Here is a 20,517-nt window from a genome sequence, read left to right as displayed (position 1 = left end):
ACTTCCTGTAAAGAGAGATCTAATGTTTAAACTTTCTTTATTGCACATTCTGTTTAATTTAGAATAGATCTACTGCTCTATTAATAACATTCTGGATCCTGAAGGAACCTCCCATGTGTGATTAATGTTTAATTTATAGAGCAGGACAAAAACTTTTATAGTAAGTTACATCTGTTGGAAAATAAAACCATTTTTAATGCAGTCTGTGTGAGTCTCGGCCAGGAGAGGTGTGACTAGGGCTACATAAACAGTCATTAACTCCAAAATGGCAGAGAATTGAGCAGCGAGACTGTAGGAACATTATCTATACACCCAAACTGCTTCATTAAAGGGAAACTCCAGTGCCAGGAAAACAATCCGTTTTCCTAGCACTGGAGGGTCCCTCTCCCTCCCACCCCCCAATCCCCAGTTGCTGAAGGGGTGAAAACCCCTTCAGTCACTTACCAGGGGCAGCGACAGGTCCCACGTCGCTGCTTCCTCCTCCCCCGCCGCTCCTCCTTCTGGTTACGTCGGCCGGTGGGCGAGACTGATCTCGCCCGCCGGCCGAGGAGACCTAATGCGCATGCGCGGCAATGCCGCGCATGCGCATTAGCGCACCACATAGGAAAGCATTGAAAATGAATTTCAATGCTTCTCTATGGGGAATAGAGCGACGCTGGAGGTCCTCACACAGCGTGAGGACGTCCAGCGACGCTCTAGCACAGAAAACCTGTGCTATGAAGCAGGAAGTGTCCTCTAGTGGCTGTCTAATAGACAGCCACTAGGGGAGGACTTAACCCTGCAAGGTAATTATTGCAGTTTTAAAAAAACTGCAATAATTACACTTGCAGGGTTAAGGGTAGTGGGAGTTGGCACCCAGACCACTCCAATGAGCCGAAGTGGTCTGGGTGCCTGGAGTGTCCCTTTAACCCCTTAAGGACCAAACTTCTGGAATAAAAGGGAATCATGACGTGTCACACACATCATGTGTCCTTAAGGGGTTAAGCTAAAGTTATTTTGGTGGGTATAGTGTCGCTTTAAATTTGAAATTCTCTTTGAATTCTCACTTTAGTGAGTAGTCCTGCGTGTATTATTCGCTACTTTTTAAAACCTTGTCTCGCAGTTTTATCAGGCTCTTTTAGAGGAGTTAGTTTGCACAGCAATAGAATCTCTCTTCTTACTGCTAGCATCATAAGCACTGCTGTCTCCATGTAAGGGGGCAAACCGTTTTGCAATGTTTTGCCACCTGAAATGTCGGCAGAGTTGATGAAGCTGGACCTGCTGTTAATCTCGTTGGCTGAGAGTGTCGGCTGATTACTCTCAGCCAATCGATGAAACTTTGTGCAGAGAATAGGCATGGCATTAGACAGCCCAGAGCTCTCGCACCTGTCCAGCTAACGATGCGGTGGAATGTCCTCGACAGGAGCATGAAATAATGGAGTAAGCCTTTTTTTTTACTTGCTGCACAGCTATTTTTTATCAAAATATATATCTCCTTTCCTCATCCATCCTCTGTGACTTTATCTTTTCTTCTTCTGCCTTTGTTCTTCCTGTAACGTCTCTCCTCTTTGTTCTCCTTTCTAAGTTCTTCTAAGGTTCTTTGTATAATCTTTCCACCCTCTGTTCTCATCCTCCTCCTTTTGTTCATCTCGTAGCTTTTCATCCAGTTCTCGTCCTTCCCTCAGTTCTCCATAATCTCTGTATTTTGTTCTTCTTTATAACGTATTTCTGTAATGCTGCCCCCGTTCCCTTTCCTACTGTGATTCTGTCCTCCCCACGCCTGGTTCTCACTCAGTTTCTTTATCTCAGACATTCCTGAAATCCCGGAAAGCATCAAATTCTGCAAATCTCTAGAGATAGCCGATTTCAGTGGAAACCCCCTGTCCAGGTAACGTGTGACCCCCCCACTCTTATGGATATCTAGACAGTACTCCCTCCTGTATCCTCTCCCACCCCAGCTCACTGTATGCCTATATCTGTCTACTCCACATGTAGTGTGCCCTATATTTGTCAAACTTCCCCAAACTAGCAGCTCTCTATATCTGGAGAGACATTGCCCCCTACAGGTCTGTACTAAAAATTACATTTACCTATTGGAAATACCGGTAGTAATATTCTTAAATTCACACTAGAAAGTTATACATCTGTAACCTTCTTTTTTTTTTTCTATCTTCTAAATTTTGAATAAAACCTTCACAAATTGATTGTGATAACTTGATTAAAAGGCATGAGCGTGCTGCACTATGGGAACAGTCATTTGTGAGCTCTCCCATCATTCTGTTCCTATTGAAGGTTTTCTTGCACGCTCTCTGTATGTGCGTTAAATGTCAGCATTGTCGGGGCACAAACAAGAATGTATCCCTCTGCAAGCACCATGCATGGAATCTGCTTTAAATTTATCAGTTTGAATTTAATGTGTGCTTGGCATAGGTCACTCTCATTCGGAAGGCACAGGATTCAGAATATGAGCCGTTTGTTTCCCAGTTAGTTGTGTTGCTGGGGGATGCGTTTTACTTTAAATGTTATTGTTTAAATAAAATGTGCTGCTTAGTTTGCTGTTCTGAATACTTTAGGGCAGGGCTCAAAATTTCTAGTCACAAACTACTAGCCAAGCATAAAATGTAATTGTAGCATCATAATGAAGGATTTCTGGTGTACTACATGCGTACTGCATGTAGTATTAGTGTGTGTGTTTGGGCGTTCACTGAGAATAGTGTGTAGTGTTCTCATTTGGTACCAATGATTAGGCTGCGACCGTCAGCTGATGCTCTTGGCCTATCCGTGCCCATCGTGCAATCCATCCCTCGCGCCGCACAGGTGAGGAGTTGAAACTGAGATTACAAGAGCGCAGGAGCCTTAGCTTGGTTAACTCACTCCTAGGTGCGCTAGGCTTCTGTGCTGTCTGCCCTCACAATCCCACAGCCTGAGCATGCAGAGACCTGCCATTAAGAGCCCAGGATTTTAAGGTCCTGACTTGATACTAATAAGAGATGATGTAGAAGATACATCCATAAAAGGACCCTAAAGTCACCCAGACCACTTCCTGTTTACGTTAATGGGTTAAGTATGCCTCTAATAGCAGTCTTCCTGAGAGCCACTACAGACGCTTCTGTCTTTAACAGAGCAAAATTTGGTCCTGCAATGTAATGCTGGTGGGAGTGGTATTTGGTTTGTCGTGCATGCCTATTTCCAGTCCATTACTTCTTTCTGATAATAATTGGACGAGATCATGGAGGAAGTCAGCAGAGGAGCGGAGGAGTCCCAGTGCTGACAGTGATATAAAGGTACTTATAGTCCTGATATAACTATTTATGGGACTATAGCTTTAGTGTACACTCCTTGTCATGCACTGCCTGTCTGGGGAAAAACACCCGGCTGCAGGCGACCAGCAGAGACTCTAGGTAAGTTGTCACTGTCACAGTTATTTGGGGATCTACTGAGCATGCACAGCCACGTTTCTCACAGTGAGGCATTGAATGAGATGCTCTGCACAACATGAAGACAAGGAATTCATGGATTGGCTGGCCGTCTCACAAATGGCAATATTTTCGTTTATCAGACAGGGTATTTGCATTAACATATAGTGGTTTTAGTACTTAGAGTGTACATTTTAATAAAATAAAAATCTTGCCGCAGACTTAGCAGCTCTGAGCAATTTGAACAGCTGTACCAGAGTGCAGTGCAAAATATGCAAATAAGATCAGACATTATCATTTTCAGCTTTTGACTCCAAGCAACCTTTTCAGTGACCTAAATTGACACTATAGTCATCAAAACAACTTTAGCTTAATGAAGCCATTTAGATGTATAGATCATGCCTCTGAAGTCTCACTGCTCAATGCTCTGCTACCGTGTTTCCCCAAGACTGGGTCTTATATAAATTTTCCCCCTGAAAAGCGCACTAGGGCTTTTTTTTCGGGGGAAAACGTGTGCTAGAAAGAAGGTCTATGTTTGAGGGAATTCCCCCGAGCACAGACCAGTTCACTAGGGAATGGAATCCTGCAAATCTATGTTCGGGGAAACTTCGGATTTAGATGCTAAATCCCTTTGCAGTCCTAGCCACACCTTCACTGACTCTGACTGACACAGCCTACATGAAACAAAATGGTTTAATTTTCAATCAGACCGTAACTTACTTAAATGTTCTTATCTCCTGCTCTCTAAATTGAGCTTTCATCACATAGAAGACTCATTTAGGGTTTAGCAAGCCATTAACAGAGCAAGAGATAAGAAATTCAAATTTAATCTGGATTTGCAATAAAGGAAATGTAAATATTAGATCTCACTTTACAGGAAGTGTTTACGAAGGCTGTTTAAGTCACATGCAGGGAGGTGTGACTAGGGCTGCATAAACAAAGTGCTTTAACTCCTAAATGGCAGATAACCGAGTAGTGAGACTACAGGGACATCATCTATACACCAAAACTGCTTCATTAAGCTAAAGTTGTGATTGTGACTATCGTGTCCCTTTAATCTTTTAAACCCTGCTTTAAATACCAGAGGCAAAAATGTTTGGATGGGAATTAAAGGAGCACTATAGGGTCAGGAACACAAACATATATTTCTGACCCTATCGTGTTAAAACCACCATCTAGCCCCGCTGGCCCTCTCTTGCCTCCCTACATATAGTAAAATCTTACTTGCATTCAAACCTGCAGCTGCTGGCTCTGCCCTTGTCTGCCTCAGACCAGCAAGCTGTCTGCTGACATCAGAACTGCTGTTCTGAGCCAATCACAATGCTTCCCCATATGATTGGCTGAGACTGTGAAGGAGGCAGATCAAGTCCAAAACAGCCCTGGCAAATCAGCATCTCCTCATAGAGATGAATTGAATCAGTGAATCTCTATGAGGAAAGTTAAGTGTCTGCATGCAGAGGGAGGGCATACTGAATGTTTTGATGCATTTTAGGCAGCCATGACCCAGGAAGGATCTCTAACAGCCATCTGAGGAGTGGCCAGTGAAGTTATCCCTAGGGCTGTAATGTAAACACTGCATTTTCTCTGAAAAGACAGTGTTTACAGCAAAAAGCCTGAAGGAAACTATTCTACTCACCAGAACAAATTCAATAAGCTGTAGTTGTTCTGGTGGCTATAGTGTCCCTTTAAACAATTATTGGCTCTCTGTTAGGCCCTTCATAGCCCAAAGTGGTGGATTACCGTTACGCTCAGTTTATTTATTCACTTTTTATCTTTAGACCGGGAAGTAAGCGGGACATTCACTACCCTTTTCCCTATTTCTTTGCCCGTTGTACAGAATATTATGTCATTGTCAATATCAAGTCAAAAATGTTGTTTTCTGTTAAATTTTCTGACTAGTCAGAATTGTTTTAGTGGGAGCTTTGAGTATAGAGGAAAGGTTGTATGAAGGCATTGGATAACTTTCACTTTGACCGAAGAGTGCAGTCCAGTTTTAATTTAACACTTCTCTTGCTAGGGAAAGCACGAGTCATTGCACCAGACAAGAAATAAATGAATTGCAAGACTTGGCATTTTCATACATTGTTTTTGTCTGTGAACAGATTGCCTGCGCCCCGACAAGACTTTGATTACATTTTGGGAACAATCCTTTAGTGTTGCCCTCATCCACACACTGGTCAGAACTGCTAACTCTGAGATGAGAAACCAAATATTCATCCTTTTGGCACTCATTCTATTGCCTTTGTACTCTCTCCTGCAGGCTTCCGGATGGATTTACCCAGCTGCGCAGCTTGGCACACTTGGCACTGAATGATGTGTCTTTACAGACTTTACCCAGTGACATCGGGAAGTGAGTATTGAGTCACAGAAAATTACATGATATTGTTTTAAATGGTTTTAGTTCCGGAACGTTTTTGATGACAGACATGCGATTTGTATCGGGCTCCCAGACTTTTACGTTCTAACCATATCTGTAAATCGTGGAATCAAACGACAGATACTTCTTCATTTTCCTAGTTTGGCAGAAACATCTGTTTTTAACCCTCATCTTGAAATCTAGCTAGTGAGAGTGCCTGTGTATCCAGTGTTTTCAGGGGTCATTGCTCATTGCTGCATGTATATTTAAAATTAATACATTTTCTCTTTAATTGCAGTTTAGCCAATTTGGTTACTTTAGAATTGCGGGAAAATATCCTGAAATCTGTGCCCACGTGAGTATTGGCATGAGAGCGTTTCGACATGGCTATTATATATGTGAATGCCTCAATCCCTTGGCAATAAAATACAGTGTCCACCCTGCTGTTTAATGTTCCTGACTGAGTGAATGTCATGGCTTTTTATTCTGTAAAGCTCAACCTATGCATTGTGTATTACACAGTAGGGATCGACCGATATTGATTTTTTAGAGCCGATACCGATAATCTGTGAACTTCCAGGCCGATAGCTGATAACTTACCGATATTCTGTACATTTACCATTTGGAAAAAATAAACTATTTCTAAAGGTAAATGCACAAAATATACATGCCACATGTAGTGGATGCAGTGTGTTTACAGGTGAGCTGTGTGTATTTGTGTAGTGTGTATATAATGAATGCAGGGTGTGTTTGTGTAGTGTGTATATAATGAATGCAGGGTCTGTTTGTGTAGTGTGTGTATAGTGAATGCAGCGAGTTTGTGTAGTGTGTGTATAGTGAATGCAGTGAGTTTGTGTAGTGTGTGTATTATGAATGCAGGGTGTGTGTGTATAGTGAATTCAGCGAGTTTGTGTAGCGTAGTGTGTGTATAGTGAATGCAGCGAGTTTGTGTAATGTGTGTGTATAGCGAGTTTGTGTAGTGTGTGTATAGTGAATGCAGCGAGTTTGTGTAGTGTGTGTATAGTGAATGCAGCGAGTTTGTGTAGTGTGTGTATAGTGAATGCAGCGAGTTTGTGTAGTGTGTGTATAGTGAATGCAGTGAGTTTGTGTAGTGTGTGTATAGTGAATGCAGTGAGTTTGTGTAGTGTGTGTATAGTGAATGCAGTGAGTTTGTGTAGTGTGTGTATAGTGAATACAGTGAGTTTGTATAGTGAATACAGTGAGTTTGTGTAGTGTGTGTATAGTGAATACAGTGAGTTTGTGTAGTGTGTGTATAGTGAATACAGTGAGTTTGTGTAGTGTGTGTGTATAGTGAATACAGTGAGTTTGTGTAGTGTGTGTATAGTGAATGCAGTGAGTTTGTGTAGTGTGTGTATAGTGAATGCAGTGAGTTTGTGTAGTGTGTGTGTATAGTGAATACAGCGAGTTTGTGTAGTGTGTGTATAGTGAATGCAGCGAGTTTGTGTAGTGTGTGTATAGTGAATGCAGCGAGTTTGTGTAGTGTGTGTATAGTGAATGCAGCGAGTTTGTGTAGTGTGTGTATAGTGAATGCAGCGAGTTTGTGTAGTGTGTGTATAGTGAATGCAGCGAGTTTGTGTAGTGTGTGTATAGTGAATGCAGCGAGTTTGTGTAGTGTGTGTATAGTGAATGCAGCGAGTTTGTGTAGTGTGTGTGTGTATAGTGAATGCAGCGAGTTTGTGTAGTGTGTGTGTGTATAGTGAATGCAGCGAGTTTGTGTAGTGTGTGTGTGTATAGTGAATGCAGCGAGTTTGTGTAGTGTGTGTGTATAGTGAATGCAGCGAGTTTGTGTAGTGTGTGTGTATAGTGAATACAGTGAGTTTGTGTAGTGTGTGTGTATAGTGAATACAGTGAGTTTGTGTAGTGTGTGTGTATAGTGAATGCAGTGAGTTTGTGTAGTGTGTGTGTATAGTGAATGCAGTGTGTATTTGTGTAGGGGTGTAATTTGTGTAAAATGGGGGGGAGGGGGGCATTTTTTATTTTAATTTTATTTTTAATATTTATATATTTTATTTTTTGTCCCCCCCTCCCTGCTTGTTACCTGGCCAGGGAGGGGGGCTATGGCATTCCCTGGTGGTCCAGTGGCATGGACTGTGCAGTGGGGGCCCGCAGCAAGCGGTTACTTACCTTCCCAGCTTCTTTAGCTCACTTATGTAAATCTCGTGGCCTGTGTGCCACGAGGAGCGTTGCCATGGTAACCCGTGGCAACGCTCTGACGGCCGCGGGATTCGCGAGATTTGCACAGGGGAGCTGAAGGGAGCTGCTGGGAAGGTAAGTCACAGCTTGCTGAGCCCCACAGGACCGCCGGGCTTTTAATGGGCCCGGCGGTCCTGGTATGTATTATCGGCAGTATCGGTATCTCTATTGGCCGATACCGATATTGCCGAAAATACAGAATATCGGACGGTATCGGTAAAACCAATAATCGGTCGATCCCTATTACACACTTTTATCCTCACCATGTTCTCTGTGTAACTCCCATTGCACGTTATATTCCACTCACGTCCTGCATTGTTAAATATGGCTGCTTAGCTTATACACAGTCCTCTCCCTTTTCCTTTGCTCAGATCTCTCTCGTTCCTTGTGAAATTGGAGCATTTGGACCTTGGAAGTAATGACCTGCAGGTTCTGGTAAGAAGGAACCCGCCAGCGAGCAGTCTCTTAGAGCGTGTTCTAACGTGTTATTATATAATGCTGTGTAACAATGACCTGCAGGTTCTGGTAAGAAGGAACCCGCCAGCGAGCAGTCTCTTAGAGCGTGTTCTAACGTATTATTATATAATTCTGTGTAACAATGACCTGCAGGTTCTGGTAAGAAGGAACCCGCTTGCGAGCAGTCTCTTAGAGCGTGTGTTCTAACGTGTTATTATATAATGCTGTGTAACAATGACCTGCAGGTTCTGGTAAGAAGGAACCCGCCAGCGAGCAGTCTCTTAGAGCGTGTTCTAACGTATTATTATATAATGCTGTGTAACAATGACCTGCAGGTTCTGGTAAGAAGGAACCCGCCAGCGCGAAGTCTTTTAGAGCGTGTTCTAACGTGTTATTATATAATGCTGTGTAACAATGACCTGCAGGTTCTGGTAAGAAGGAACCCGCCAGCGAGCAGTCTCTTAGAGCGTGTTCTAACGTATTATTATATAATGCTGTGTAACAATGACCTGCAGGTTCTGGTAAGAAGGAACCCGCCAGCGCAAAGTCTTTTAGAGCGTGTTCTAACGTGTTATTATATAATGCTGTGTAACACTGTTTAACTTTCCCTCTCTAGCCCGATACGCTGGGTGCATTACCCAATCTCCGTGAATTATGGCTAGACAGAAATCAACTCTCTGCTCTGCCGCCGGTAAGTACTCTCCAAGACCTGAGAAAACACTGCCCAGAGTTCATGACAGTTCAGAAGATTTGTCATGCACTGAGATGCAGTAGGACATATTGCTCTGTGATCTGACCACGGTTTGAAAATATTGCCAGAGATCAGAATTCAGGAGAAAATCCTGAAGAAAAATATGGGCCAAAACTGCGCCCCCCCCCCTTTTTTTTTAACCAGAGCAAATTTAAATACTATTTCATCTCAATGCAAGTTTTCTGTTTTGTTCTTTATCCGTAAAGGATTGTTCAAAATGTATTCCGTGGGAGTGGCACATCCCCGTGGGCCCCCCTATCTGGGGGGGTGGCACATCCCCGTGGGCCCTCCTCTCTGGGGGGGGGGGGGTGGTGGCACAGTCCCGTGGATATTTTCTTTTTTCCAGGCCTTCATCTCTGTATTAATAGAGATGCTGTGTCTTGCAGGAGCTGGGAAACCTCCGCCGTTTGGTGTGTCTGGATGTATCAGAGAATAAACTAGAACACCTACCAATGGAAATCAGTGGCCTGGTGTCCCTCACAGACCTGCTGCTATCTCAAAACCTGCTGTCCTCCCTCCCACCAGGAATCGGTCAGTGTGTCCCCTATCACATAAAAGTGGTGCTTTCCCCAGCATTAACTGCCATTAGATAATCTATTTTCTCAATATATTTTACATATTTCTGGATGCTTTACACAGGTTTGTAATACAAAGTAACTGATAATTCAGGAACAGAATACACAAAGCATGCAAGACATTCTGTAATTTACCAAAGTATAGAATGTCGCTAGATCGATGGCCATGTGTACTCGGTAAGAGGAAAGTTCATTAGGTCAGTTGAATAAGGATTAAAATGGCAATGACACATGGAGGGTCGGTGAAGGCCTTTTGGAAAGGGGAGGCTTTCAGGAATTGAGTGCTAGGAGTGTTTATGAATGCAAGCAGGAATAAATTGGGTTAAAACCTTGTGATGGGAATGAGAAAGTGGTAGAGGTTAACATAGTAAAGGAGTTTAAACTATAAGATAAGGCCAGGGACTAATGAAAGTATTTAGAAAATTGGGCAGACTAGATGGGCCGAATGGTTCTTATCTGCCATCACATTCTATGTATCTAATATGCAGAAGAGGCAAGACTTCTAAAATGCTGCTGTTAGAGGGATACCAAACCACCAGCACCATTTTTTTTTTCTTCAAGCTTTAAATTCTGCTAGTCAGCTCCTATTTACTGTCTGATTTTATCGGTTAAAAAAACACATATACAAGGTATCTCTGTGTAGGATAAGAGTTAAACAGCTAGTGTCTTATCCACATTTTACCCCTTGAAGCGCTGGGTTAATCGCTGGGTCTAATCGTTTAGATTGGCCATGCTACCGTAGAAACATAGAATGTCACGGCAGATAAGAACCATTCGGCCCATCTAGTCTGCCCAATTTTTAAAATTCATTAGTCCCAGGCCTTACCTTATGGTTAGGATAGCCTTATGCCTATCCCACGCATGCTTAAACTCCTTTACTGTGTTAACCTCTACCACTTCAGCTGGAAGACTATTCCATGCATCCACTACCCTCTCAGTAAAGTAATACTTCCTGATATTATTTTTAAACCTTTGTCCCTCTAATTTAAGACTATGTCCTCTTGTTGTGGTAGTTTTTCTTCTTTTAAATACAGTCTCCTCCTTTACTGTGTTGATTCCTTTTATGTATTTAAATGTTTCTATCATATCCCCCCTGTCTCGTCTTTCCTCCAAGCTATACATGTTAAGATCCTTTAACCTTTCCTGGTAAGTTTTATCCTGCAATCCATGAACCAGTTTAGTAGCCCTTCTCTGAACTCTCTCTAAGGTATCAATATCCTTCTGGAGATAGGGTCTCCAGTACTGTGTACAATACTCCAAGTGAGGTCTCACCAGTGTTCTGTACAATGGCATGAGCACTTCCCTCTTTCTACTGCTAATACCTCTCCCTATACAACCAAGCATTCTGCTAGCATTTCCTGCTGCTCTATTGCATTGTCTGCCTACCTTTAAGTCATCAGAAATAATTACCCCTAAATCCCTTTCCTCCGATGTTGAGGTTAGGACTCTATCAAATATTCTGTACTCTGCCCTTGGGTTTTTACGTCCAAGATGAATTATCTTGCACTTATCCACATTAAATGTCAGTTGCCACAACTATGACCATTTTTCTAGTTTACCTAAATTATTTGCCATTTGGTTTATCCCTCCTGGAACATCAACCCTGTTACATATCTTAGTATCATCAGCAAAAAGACATACCATACCATCAAGACCTTCTGCAATATCACTAATAAAAATATTAAAGAGAATGGGTCCAAGTACAGATCCTTGAGGTACTCCACTGGTGACAAGCCCAAGCTTCGAATATACTCCATTGACTACAACCCTCTGTTGCCTGTCACTCAGCCACTGCCTTACCCATTCAACAATATTGGAATCCAAACTTAAAGATTGCAGTTTATTGATTAGCCTTCTATGTGCAACAGTGTCAAAAGCCTTACTGAAATCGAGGTAAGCAATGTCTACTGCACCACCCTGATCTATTATTTTAGTTACCCAATCAAAAAAATCAATAAGATTCGTTTGGCATGATCTCCCTGGAGTAAACCCATGTTGTCTCTGATCTTGAAATCCATGTGATTTTAGATGTTCAACAATCCTATCCTTTAACATGGTTTCCATCACTTTCCCCACTACTGAAGTAAGGCTTACTGGCCTATTGTTGCCCGACTCCTCCCTACTACCTTTCTTGTGAATGGGCACAACATTCGCTAACTTCCAATCTTCTGGGACTACTCCTGTTAACAATGATTGGTTAAATAATTATGTTAAAGGATCACTATAGGGTCAGGAACACAAACTTGTATTCCTGACCCTATAGTATTAAAACCATCATCTGGGCCCCTCATGACTCTCTAAATATAGCAACATCTTACTGTATTCAAGGCTGAAGCTGTAGATCTGCATGATGTTTGCCTAAAAAAAAAAAAAAAACAGCAGTCTGCCGACATAATCAGAAGTGGTATCCTGAACCAATCACAGTGCTTCCCCATAGGATTGGCTGAGACTGACAAAGAGGCAGATCGGGGCAGAGCCAGCGTGATTCAAACACAGCCCTGGCCAATCAGCATCTCCTCATAGAGATGAATTGAATCAATGAATCTCTATGAGGAAAGTTCAGTGTCTGCATGCAGAGGGAGGAGACACTGAATGTTTGGATGCATTTTAGGCAGCCATGACCCAGGAAGGATCTCCAACAGCCATCTGAGGAGTGGCCAGTGAAGTTATCACTAGGCTGTAATGTAAACACTGCATTGTCTCTGAAAAGACAGTGCTTACAGCAAAAAGCCTGAAGGTAATGATTCTACTCACCAGAACAAATTCAATAAGCTGTAGTTGTTCTGGTGACTATAGTGTCCCTTTAATGGTTTTGCTAGTACACCACAAAGCTCTTTTAATTACTTTGGGTATATTCCATCAAGTCCCATTGACTTATTTGTAAAAGAGGAGCTTCTGCATTGAGAGCAGAGTTTCAGTCCAATGCGGGTCCTACAGAACCTATGGGAACCATTGGATTGGCTAAGATCATAAAGATTACTGATCTGTGTCAGCTAAGGCTGCAGCATGGCAATGCAGAAAGGTAAAGAAATCTAGCCTTTTCATTCACTTGGAGTGGGATAGACACCTAAACAGCTACAGGACACCATAGCATTATGAATACATGTTTCATATTCATTAGGCTTGGGAGGCAATATCTGGGAATTTGCACCAAGGTAAGGAACTTTAAAAGGTAACTTATACTGTCTGTATCATGCATTAAATGGATTTTACTTTAAGACTGGAAATAGTAACAAGAAAAGTGATCAGTCTGTCTGTTGGTTTCCTTTTCCTCCTTGACCAATCTAAACAAATATTGTAAAGTTCAGTGCCATGTATTACGCTTATGATCTCCATTGTCTCCCACCATATTCTTGTATATTGCATGCTTTCCTATATCACCCTTGTGTTCTCCGTTGTGTTCCATCCTTGTTCTCATGCTCTGCATTGTCTGTCCTCTTTATGCCTCCGCTCTCCCATTGTGTTTGCTGGCTGTGATATTCGCTTGTTCTTATACGTTTTCTGGCTGTGGTCTTCCATTGCTCTCCCATTGCGTTTGCTGGCTGGGGTCTTCCAATGCTCTCCCATTGCATTTGCTGGCTGTGGTCTTCCATTGTTCTCATACGTTTTCTGGCTGTGGTCTTCCATTGCTCTCATACGTTTGTTGGGTGTGGTCTTCCATTGCTCTCCCATTGCGTTTGCTGGCTGGGGTCTTCCAATGCTCTCCCATTGCATTTGCTGGCTGTGGTCTTCCATTGTTCTCATACGTTTTCTGGCTGTGGTCTTCCATTGCTCTCATACGTTTGTTGGGTGTGGTCTTCCATTGCTCTCCCATTGCGTTTGCTGGCTGGGGTCTTCCAATGCTCTCCCATTGCATTTGCTGGCTGTGGTCTTCCATTGTTCTCATACGTTTTCTGGCTGTGGTCTTCCATTGCTCTCATACGTTTGTTGCGTGTGGTCTTCCATTGCTCTCCCATTGCGTTTGCTGGCTGGGGTCTTCCAATGCTCTCCCATTGCATTTGCTGGCTGTGGTCTTCCATTGTTCTCATACGTTTGCTGGCTGTGGTCTTCCATTGTTCTCATACGTTTGCTGGCTGTGGTCTTCCATTGTTCTCATACGTTTGCTGGCTGTGGTCTTCCATTGCTCTCATACGTTTCTTGGCTGGGGTCTTCCATTGCTCTCATACGTTTGCTGGCTGTGGTCTTCCATTGCTCTCATACGTTTGCTGGCTGTGATCTTCCATTGTTCTCATACGTTTGCTGGCTGTTGTCTTCCATTGCTCTCATACGTTTGCTGGCTGGGATCTTCCATTGTTCTCATACGTTTGCTGGCTGTGGTCTTCCATTGCTCTCACACATTTGCTGGCTGTGGTCTTCCATTGCTCTCATACGTTTGCTGGCTGTGATCTTCCATTGTTCTCATACGTTTGCTGGCTGTGGTCTTCCATTGCTCTCATACGTTTGCTGGCTGGGATCTTCCATTGTTCTCATACGTTTGCTGGCTGTGGTCTTCCATTGCTCTCACACATTTGCTGGCTGTGGTCTTCCATTGCTCTCATACGTTTGCTGGCTGTGGTCTTCCATTGCTCTCATACGTTTGCTGGCTGTGGTCTTCCATTGCTCTCATACGTTTGCTGGCTGTGGTCTTCTATTGCTCTCATACGTTTGCTGGCTGGGGTCTTCCATTGCTCTCATACGTTTGTTGGCTGGGGTCTTCCATTGCTCTCATACGTTTGTTGGCTGGGGTCTTCCATTGCTCTCATACGTTTGCTGGCTGTGGTCTTCCATTGCTCTCATATGTTTTACTGGCTTTCTCTTTGTTGTCATCAGGTCAGTTGAAACAGTTGTCCATCCTGAAGGTGGATCAAAACCGCCTGACCCAGCTTACGGAGTCTATTGGGGACTGTGAAAACCTGAGTGAAATCGTCCTCACTGAGAACCTGCTGATGGTAACAGATTATTCACTAAAGTTGGGAGTGCATTGTTGTCTGTGTTGGGTGTGCATGTGGCGGTTTGTGAATCCATGTGTGTGATAAAACACTGCTCTTTATTTGTATACTTTATGGTCGTGTGGAATCTCTTTGTCTCATTTTTGGAGCCTTTCCCTGTTGCTCCTATTGATTTTTAGTTTAGCACCATAGTGCTAAAGCCGCCGCTGGATTAAGGTAAGTGGTTGAAGGGGTTTTAACCCCATCAGCCCAGCGGGAGGGGGGACCTAATAACCCTATAGTGTGTTTTCCTGGCACTATAGTGTTCCTTTAAAACATTTTATCAATAATCCTTTAAACTGCAAATGCACCTCATTTTTATCCTGCTTATATTACTTTTGTCTGTTATTTAATTTTGTGATTGTAATTAAAGGGACACTTTAGGCACCCAGACCAGTTCATTGAAGTGGTCTGGGTGCATAGTCCCAGGTCCCTTAACCCTGCAGTGGTAATTACAGATTTTAATAAACTGCAATAATTACCTGCCAGGATTAACACCACCTCTGGTGGTCTACCAGACAGTAACTAGAGGGTCTTCTGAGTGCACGGAGTGCGCACTTCCTTTCAGTCCCGCCGGAAACCGGAACCTGAAATTGAAGTTCCAGTACCGCGGTGCGCGCTGTGAAGCTGGCCCACGCTTCAAGACAGGTAAGTAAAGCTTCACATTCGCTCCATAAGACGCACAGACATTTCCTCTCACTTTTGAGGGGGAAAAAAGTGCGTCTTATGGAGCGAAAAATACGGTATATCGGCGTATAACACGCACACATCATTTGCCCCCTATTTTCAGGGAGAAAAAGTGTGTTATACGCTGAAAAATACGGTAGTCACCTTTTTAATGCTTTGTGGGGATTGTTTTAATAAGAAGAATCTAGCCCTATAATCATGAAATATTGAATTGCTATTGTCCTCTTTAACAATTTTTTTTCCTCACATAGCATGTTTAATATATTAATCTTCATAGGTATTACTTGAAAGCATTTACATTATTAAATAAGGATTCAAATAAATTAGCACTTTTATCTTTAATCTATTGCTAAATTTAAAAAGATAAAATTATGAACGGCAAAAATGTATGCTCAAAAGGTGGGGAGTTTGTTTGTTTGTGGTTATGTTTCCATGGCTTTTAGCCAAATTAAAGTAACAGGTCTGGTGATTAATTTAAGAAAAACGTGCAAATGCCTTTTTTTCCTCTAGCTTCAAGTTTAAAATTCTTATTTAGAAATCAGGGGCTTAGGCGGAGTTTGTCCAGTAACCTGCCATGTTTCAACTACATATCAATACTCCAAGAAGACTCCATCTAAAACTCCCAGCTATTAGAGTACTGCAATGCCCATGATGCTTTTCTATCCCTAAGATCATGGCGCTGTCCAGCTCTCAGTATAACATGTCTAAATCATTTGTTAGATGTTGCTCCACCATCCTCTCCCTTCCTTTGCAGAGCTTACCAAAGTCCATAGGAAATCTCACCAAGCTGACCAATCTGAATGTGGACCGAAACCGGCTGCTGTCTCTGCCCAGTGAAATTGGAGGCTGCACCAGCCTTAATATGCTTGGCCTTCGCGATAACCAGCTGAGCCTTCTTCCCCCAGAGCTTGCCAATGCTACTGAGCTCCACGTGCTTGATGTGGCAGGAAACAGGTACAATTTGACACCCCCTTTCCTTCTGGGTGGACCCCACATCATTTGTAGTTTTTCACATTGTATCATAATGGAACGTCTGACTATTTTCAGTATATTAGGCAAAGTCAATATATTTATTTTGCAGTGAGCAAGCTGGTAGCTTTTATTTCTGTTGATAGTTGGGAATCATTGTATAGGAAAGGGACCGAAGACCAAGAGAAGTTCCAGTTTGCGTATTCACAACGGAAACGGCAAACTCTCCAACTCTTATACAGAACAGCTTCTTATTCGTGCAGTTTTATTGAGGCAAGGAGAACATGACAACGTTTCGGTCATTTTGGCTTTACATAGATCTCACAACAAGACAGAAATATTCTCCTTCTAGTAAAAGTAAAAGTGCATGAATAAGAAGCTGGTGTGTGCTCAGACCAATTACTTGTTCTGTCTGGTTTACTGTCTCATTTGGAAACTTGAGGGGGTATTTGCTTAAAATGCACTCTTTGTTTTGGCATCTCTTCTTCAGACTTTTGAACCTTCCGTTTGCATTGACAAATCTTAATTTGAAAGCACTATGGTTAGCTGAGAACCAGTCGCAGCCCATGCTTAAATTCCAAACCGAGGACGATGAGAAGACTGGATCAAAAGTCCTGACCTGCTACCTTCTTCCTCAACAGCCATCTCCAAACCTTGGTAACTAAAGGTTCCTGTAACTGTCATTAGTATGTCCTCTAGTTCACCCCATCCCACTCCTTTATCTGCCTGTCATTCAAATATCTACCTCCATGGGAGACAAATCAAGGATCAGCATGGTCCCTCGATTTTCACATTGCTTTATTCTGTGTGTCACGTTTAGAGACTTCTCTTCAGGAGAGTGCAGATGATAGTTGGACTGATGGAAACCTTAACCGGATCAGCGTCATCCAGTTTCAGGATGAAATGAAACCAGAAGATGAGGACGATGAGGCTGCAGCAGAGAGGAGGGTAAAGCTCTCTTTTATTCATTTTCACAAATTAAAATATATTGTGAGCATTTTACAAACTTCTAGAGATGAAATGGAACCATGTTTGTTTAAAAACAAAGAATCATACATTTGTTTTGCAGTCATGTTTGAATAGTAGCATCTTCTGAGACGTGACTCCGCAGTGAGCTCGGGCAGTGTTTTTTGTTTTTGTTAGGAGTGTCTATTTGGAAATAGTGTGTATTAGAGGAGTTTGAAACGGTCTGTGTAGGATAGGGAAATATTTTTAGAAGTCTGTTATAGCTACTGAAATCCATTATCAAGTTGCTCCCTATGTGATTATATATGCAGATCACAGTTTGTCATTATCACTTTAAAAATGTATGTCGCTTGGGAGTTGCCTTCACTAGTTTCGTTACACGGAATGCTTGTTAAGTGGTGTTTGCACCCAGCCTAGATAGACGTACTGCAGTAACAAAACGTTGCCAGGTCCACTTTTGGCATGGTTTAATAAAATACATCTATGAACCCTGAGTGCGGAGCAATACGATTTTTTTTTTTTTTTTTTTTATGCTGGGTCTCTGGGGCAGGATCCCTTACCTCCATCACCAGAACAAGTGGGTGCCTTATCTACATCTACAGTGACTATTGATTATATCTAATCGACAAACCTCTTGACTTCTCAGGGTCTACAGCGGAGGGCTACCCCCCATCCTAGTGAATTAAAGGGTATGCAGAAGCGATTGAACTGTGGCTTCTCATCAAAACCTGATGCACCATCTCCTAGTGATGAAGTAAGTTCTCCACATACAACAGGACGCTTAAGCGAGTGATTCCCCTCCACCTACTGTGATAAGCCACGATCCAGGCCTCCCCGGACCTTCCCTTCCCGTCTCTCCCCGGACCTTCCCTTCCCGTCTCTCCCCGGACCTTCCCTTCCCGTCTCTCCCCGGACCTTCCCTTCCCGTCTCTCCCCGGACCTTCCCTTCCCGTCTCTCCCCGGACCTTCCCTTCCCGTCTCTCCCCGGACCTTCCCTTCCAGTCTCTCCCCGGACCTTCCCTTCCCGTCTCTCCCCGGACCTTCCCTTCCCGTCTCTCCCCGGACCTTCCCTTCCCGTCTCTCCCCGGACCTTCCCTTCCCGTCTCTCCCCGGACCTTCCCTTCCCGTCTCTCCCCGGACCCGGACCCGTCCTTGCTATAGCTTTTTGTATCCAGGGTTCTGCTATGCAGTCTTTGTGACAGGTATGTCCCAATCCTACCTGTACTGTCTCTAGGATAAACGTCTCAGTGGCCTTTCCAGCCAGAGTGCTGACTCTCAGCGCAGCGGTAGCACGGTGTCTGCTGGATACCAGGAGGAGCAGCAGAACACAGAGGTGGAGAGAGTAGAAAGCCAAATTGCACAGGATGACCAGGAGGTGGCAGCAGATGACATGGAGGTGGAATATGATGAGGTCAGTGCTTATTGAAAACCAAGCATGACAGCCATTTTGATGCTTAATGATGTTGTCGCACTGGTTGAATATACTAGGATTAGATATACATGATTTTTTAGCCTTTTGTGTTGAAATATTTTCCCGATATAAAATCATATGTGCACATGTCAATCAAGTCTGGCTCGGACGCACAAGGGCACCAGTACCAGCTGTTTTTTGTTAGCTACCATCTTACATTAAAGGGACACTATAGTCACCAGAACAACTACAGCTTATTGAATTTGTTCGGGTGAGTAGAATCATTACCGTCAGGCTTTTTGCTGTACACACAGTCTTTTCAGAGAAAATGCAGTGTTTACATTACAGCCTAGTGATAACTTCACTGGCCACTCCTCAGATGGCTGCAAGAACTGCTTCCTTAAGCTGTCTTCCCTAGTGTGCATCACAACATTCAGTGTCTGACTTGTGCTGGCTCTGCCCCGATCTGCCTCCTTCAGTCTCAGCCAATTCTATGGGGAAGCATTGTGATTGGCTCAGAACAAGATTTCTGATGATGTCAGCAGACAGCTTGCTGGTCGGAGGCAGACAGGGGCAGAGTCAGCAGCTGCAGGCTTGAATACAAGTAAGATTTTTACTATATGTAGGGAGGCAAGAGAGGGCCAGCGGGGCTAGATGGTGGTTTTAACACGATAGGGTCAGAAATATATGTTTGTGTTCCTGACCCTGTAGTGCTCATTTAATGAATGCATTTTCTGGGGTGACTTCCTATATATCCCGTAAGTCATTTGGTGCTATAAATATCTTATTTTAAGGGTGTCTCAAATCCAAGAACATATTTAAAGTGTCACTCTAGGCACCATAACAATTTTGCATCACTGCATCCAGAAACTCCCCATGTCCTTTAATTGCATAATTCAGCCACTTCTAAGACTGCCTGGTCTCTTATTAAAGTATTATTTTATTGTATCATGCCACGCATTACAAGACTTCCAAAGGGTCCAAACATTACTCAGAAATCTCTGTGAGCATCCAGTGTGACCGGAACCTGGAGGTTGTCAGTTTACCTCTGAAGGCAGAGGACAGTGTGTGGGTAGGGAATTGTCCTGTCAACAGTGACGCACTCAAACAGTGTTGTGGGGGATTAAGAGTTTACAACTCTATTAATGGGCTGAACATAAGATTCTTTTATCAGTGAACAGAGGGGCCACAGGATCTGCCTCCGACATCTCATGTGAAATGTTTACTCCTTGTCAATTCCCTATCCATGATACCCGCTGAAACCTCTTTTCCACTGCAGCCATCCGTGCGGTTTGCTGAGGAGACTCTGGTTCATCGAAGTGATGAGGAAGATTATGATGAAGATGAAGAAGATCGGAGGTCCCTGGAGAAAAAGCGCCTGATACGTAAGGACACCCCACATTACAAGAAGCACTCCAAGATCACCAAGCTCCCCAATACTGAAGCTGTGGTAGCCCTACTTCAGGGACATGGCACAGGGGGGCTGTCGGAGGAGGGAGAGAGCTACTCACAGCCTCTTGAAGACCATGATGATTTGGATGTGCGGGACAAAGATTGGGAGTCTGAGGAGACCAGAGAGGAAAGGCTCAACTCCCAGCAAAATGTAAAGGTACAATATGTCCATCGCACTTCTTGCATTGATTTATATTCTTCTAGTATTAGTTGGAATTCTATTCTTCCTGTTGGACCTCTTCCAGTATCTCTCTGCCCCACGTCACATCCTTTAAAGTTTGTGAGCTCTTGCTGGCTTGTTCTGCTACTTGATGTCAA

At 43.3% G+C, this 20,517-nt stretch overlaps 1 protein-coding gene across 1 annotated transcript in view; it reads left to right on the top strand.

Moving 5' to 3' along the window:
* The window catches only part of SCRIB (scribble planar cell polarity protein), a 195,589-nt gene that overhangs the window by 45,928 nt on the left and 129,144 nt on the right, over window positions 1–20,517 (top strand). The window contains exons 3-15 of the mRNA XM_063450950.1: window positions 1,789–1,867; window positions 5,656–5,745; window positions 6,050–6,106; window positions 8,337–8,400; window positions 9,038–9,112; window positions 9,559–9,703; window positions 14,557–14,675; window positions 16,156–16,355; window positions 16,861–17,027; window positions 17,191–17,318; window positions 17,983–18,090; window positions 18,571–18,747; window positions 20,027–20,356. Of these exons, the coding sequence (XP_063307020.1) occupies window positions 1,789–1,867; window positions 5,656–5,745; window positions 6,050–6,106; window positions 8,337–8,400; window positions 9,038–9,112; window positions 9,559–9,703; window positions 14,557–14,675; window positions 16,156–16,355; window positions 16,861–17,027; window positions 17,191–17,318; window positions 17,983–18,090; window positions 18,571–18,747; window positions 20,027–20,356 (1,739 nt within the window). The remainder of the gene's footprint in view (window positions 1–1,788; window positions 1,868–5,655; window positions 5,746–6,049; window positions 6,107–8,336; window positions 8,401–9,037; window positions 9,113–9,558; window positions 9,704–14,556; window positions 14,676–16,155; window positions 16,356–16,860; window positions 17,028–17,190; window positions 17,319–17,982; window positions 18,091–18,570; window positions 18,748–20,026; window positions 20,357–20,517) is intronic.

Source organism: Pelobates fuscus, chromosome 4, assembly GCF_036172605.1.
Source record: "Pelobates fuscus isolate aPelFus1 chromosome 4, aPelFus1.pri, whole genome shotgun sequence".
Taxonomy (NCBI): domain Eukaryota; kingdom Metazoa; phylum Chordata; class Amphibia; order Anura; family Pelobatidae; genus Pelobates; species Pelobates fuscus.
Note: the sequence above shows the minus strand (reverse complement) of the source record. Positions and strands in the feature narration are given on the sequence as shown.